The sequence below is a fragment of the Sciurus vulgaris genome (genome assembly GCF_902686455.1).
Source record: "Sciurus vulgaris genome assembly, chromosome: X".
NCBI classification, from domain to species: Eukaryota; Metazoa; Chordata; class Mammalia; order Rodentia; family Sciuridae; genus Sciurus; species Sciurus vulgaris.
In genome coordinates, this window is record NC_136471.1 from 47,067,987 (window position 1) to 47,071,570 (window position 3,584).

The following is a 3,584-nucleotide window of genomic DNA, read 5'->3' on the forward strand; positions in this document are numbered from 1 at the left end:
TTGAAAATTGTTGTTCAGATCAGAGCTGATGGGTCTTGTTAGTTTCCCAAGTTTTTAGGAGTTTGATTAAAAATTACCAAACTAAATCTAAGTTTTCCTACTAAATACAAAATGGAAATAGATACTTGACAGGGAGATCATCTCCAAGAGTCTCTTGTTTCATCCCACATTCTCCCTGTTTCTTTTATGTGGATGTAAAGTAAGAAAAACAGCTTTTGGCAATAAATCATGGAAATTACTAATCAATTGATGGCTATGTCACAGTTGTTAGCTGCTATGAACTAAATGTTTGTATGCACTAAAATTCATATAGTGAAGCACTAATCCCCCATGTGATGTATTTAGAGATAAGGCCTTCAGGAATTAATTAGGGTCAGATGAGGCTATGATGGTGGAGCCTTCATGATGGGATTAGAGCCCATATAAGAGAAAGGGATAGGAGACTCTCTCTCTCTCTCTCCTATATGAGGATACATTAAGAAGGCAGCTGTCTGCAAATCAGGAAGAGGACCCTCACCAGACACCAAATCTGCCAGCACCTTAATGTTGGCCTTTTCAGCCTCCAGAACTACAAGAAATAAATTTCTGTTGTTAAAGCCACCCAGTCTACGGCTTTTGGTTATAGCAGCCTAAGCAGAGTAAGATACAAACTTTTGTTATTAGTTCCATTTAAACCAAATGAGCCTTCTACTGTGTGGTGTTATGCTTTAGATTTTTATGGTACTTTGTCCTAAGCAAATTTTTTTTTATTTTGAATAACAAGTTTATTTTTTTAAAGGCATATAGACAATATACAAAGTAAATATTTAAACGGATCTTAACTTCTGTACTAGAATTGTTCCATTAAGGTCCAGTCTCTAAACATTTTTAGTTCAGTAATCGTCATCTTCATCAGAGTCCATTACTTTTCTTCTGTTGAATTTAACTGTTGTTTTCTGTTCGTTGGCCTACTTTTTCAAGAATTTCTATTAAGCCTTGTTCTGATACCTTCCCGCTGAGTTGTCCATCTCTTGCCATTTGTATAAGGTAATTTTCTACTGCTTTAGTTTTTTCAGGCTTTACAAGTGCTAAGTTACTTAACCTGGCCCGAGCTGACTGATCCAGAACTTGGGCCAAAATACTGTTTCTCATTTCTGCTTCCCTGTGCTTTGTTTCTTGTTGTGCTGCATCACCTGGATCCCCAGGCTTCGCCTGCAGCTCCGCCAGCCTCTGCTTCCTCAGCGTCTCCAGCTCCTCATCCGCCATGCTGCGGCCAGCGGGGGTCGAGCAGCCGCCGCGCTCTCGGGCCCTGACGGAGGGATCTCGTGCCCACTCGGAGGGGCACATTTTTTGTACATACTAAATTGAGTTGGAGAATGATTATCTCTCAGCAACATGCCCTTCATTTATTAATTAATTAATTTATTTATCTACAATTACTTTTAGTCACAAGAATAAGAGCTGGTTTATCTGTTTTTAGTCACAGGAGTAAAAGCTGTTTATCTGACAATCTAGCAGAGATCTTTCTTAAATGACATTTCCATACTTCAATATTGTAATCAGAATTAATGTTTATGACAGTGACCTCCGGACATTATGTGTCCAAACTGCTCTCTGGATCATCAAGGAAACAATAAGGGTTATTATTGTTAGTTCTGTTTGATAGTATGGGAAATAGACATTCCATGTATGGCATGTATGCATATGGTATTTATGGTAACAATTAACCACCATACTTTATTTCCCTGTAATGGAGAGTTCATTTTCTTTCCTTGCTCTCTTCACCTTTAATTACCCCACAAAATCACATAACTTTAAGAAACCTTTTAAAAATTTATCACATTTTATTATACATTTTTAGTTGTAGATGGACATAATAGCTTTATTTTTATGTGGTACTGAGGATCAAACTCAGTGCCTCATATGTAGTAGACAAACACTTTACCAGTGAGCTACAACCCTAGCCCCAAGAAAATTATTTTATTTAAATTCCACTCAGTGCTTGAATACTTTCACCAATGCCTTCCAAGGATTCATAGAATCAATGCTAGAATAATTCAGGTGACAGTGAATATTGTTCAAAGCAGATTATCACATCTTGTAACAGCAGTGATCTCTCATATTGAGTAAAATTATGACATTTTAGGACTTCCACTACTTGGTCCTAGGGTCATTTGAAACAAGCATTCCTATGACACAGACCTTCCACACATGAAGACAGCTCTTTCCCTCTCAGATATTATTTTTATGACTTGAAATATCCCCAAGTACTTTAGTGAAATGTGCCATATTCAAGTACCTCATTATTCTAGTGAAAGAATGGACATTTTTTTAAGCTGTCTGAGGTCACCCTCCCAGTTATCTTAACTCCCTAAGGTCACCCTCCCAGTCATCTCAACTCCCTAAGGTCACCCTCCCAGGAATGGGAACAAAGCCCTTAAAGCTGTTCCAAGAAACAGCCCCAAACAGAGAATAAAAGGGTAAATTGAGCCAGATAGCCAGATAGTGCTCAAAGTGTATGATTACCAGAAACTATGGACCAGAATCTACGCCCTGTTGTAAAACATTGTGAAACATGTTGTATGTTATCAGCAAACCCAGACCCCCTTTGAAATTTCCCAGCGGCTTTGTCCCCCTTTTCCCTTTCATGTGCGACCCCTCCCGATGTGTGGTTTCTGCCTTTATAAACCTACAAGATTTTCTGCTAGGGACTCGACTCCTCGAGTTGGGTCCCAGCGCGCTGGAATAAACACCTCTTGCGGTTTGCATCAAGTGACGCCTCCTGCGGTTGATTGGGGTTGCCGTCCATCCATGGGACAGAGTTGGGGTTTCCTTTTTGGGGGCCTTACACTAGTAATTAGATAAATATTTGTTCAGAGAACATCAAGCACAACTAGAAGCATGAAGATGAAGAAAACAAATGACAGAAGCAGAAGTTGAGGCAGAAGCAAAAGAGAAAACATAATTTATGTCATATTAAAGAATGTGGACATATTTTGAAAGCAATTAGGAATAAAAGTAGGTATTTTAAGCAAAGGAGTGGGAAGCTTAAATGATTACTCTAGTGAGGTGGATGATGGGATTATAGTGGGAGTGTGGGTGACACACCTACAGATAGGTGACCAGTGAGAAGGATAGACAATAGAGAGGAAAAGATGAAGGATCCTTCAAGTTATGCCAAGGCATTGAGAATTTAACCTGCCAAAGCCTAAAATGAATAATGTAAAAAGAACAACAGAACATTTGTAGCGGAACCAACTGGGGACCTTCTTAAAATGCAAATTCTTGGGACCCACCCAGACCTCCTTTTTCAGATTCTCTGTAGTAGGTACTGCTCAGTGATCACCTTCACAAGTCTTCCTAGTGGCTTTGATGCATGTGAACTGAGGGGGAGGGGTTAAAAAAGCCCAGGTGGTAGCAGACTTTGTTACTTAAGTGAAAGCCAGCAGGCATCCAGACCTCAGAGAGCCTGATTACCAAGACAAAGTGTTTGAGGATGCCCTGGCCCACTGGCAGGGATACACCTCACCTCAACATACCCTAGTCTCCTCTCCACTCTTGCCTAGCTGATGTCTTCTTTCTCCAGGGGTTGAGGCTTAGGCATC

At 40.0% G+C, this 3,584-nt stretch overlaps 1 protein-coding gene across 1 annotated transcript; it reads right to left on the bottom strand.

The window, feature by feature from the left end:
* Positions 1–745: 745 nt before the first annotated feature.
* Positions 746–1,314, bottom strand: LOC306652018 (programmed cell death protein 5-like). Its single transcript, XM_079125082.1, has one exon. The coding sequence runs from the start codon at positions 1,243–1,245 to the stop codon at positions 922–924; it is 324 nt and encodes a 107-aa protein (XP_078981208.1). The 5' UTR covers positions 1,246–1,314; the 3' UTR covers positions 746–921.
* Between the last annotated feature and the right edge of the window lie 2,270 nt (positions 1,315–3,584).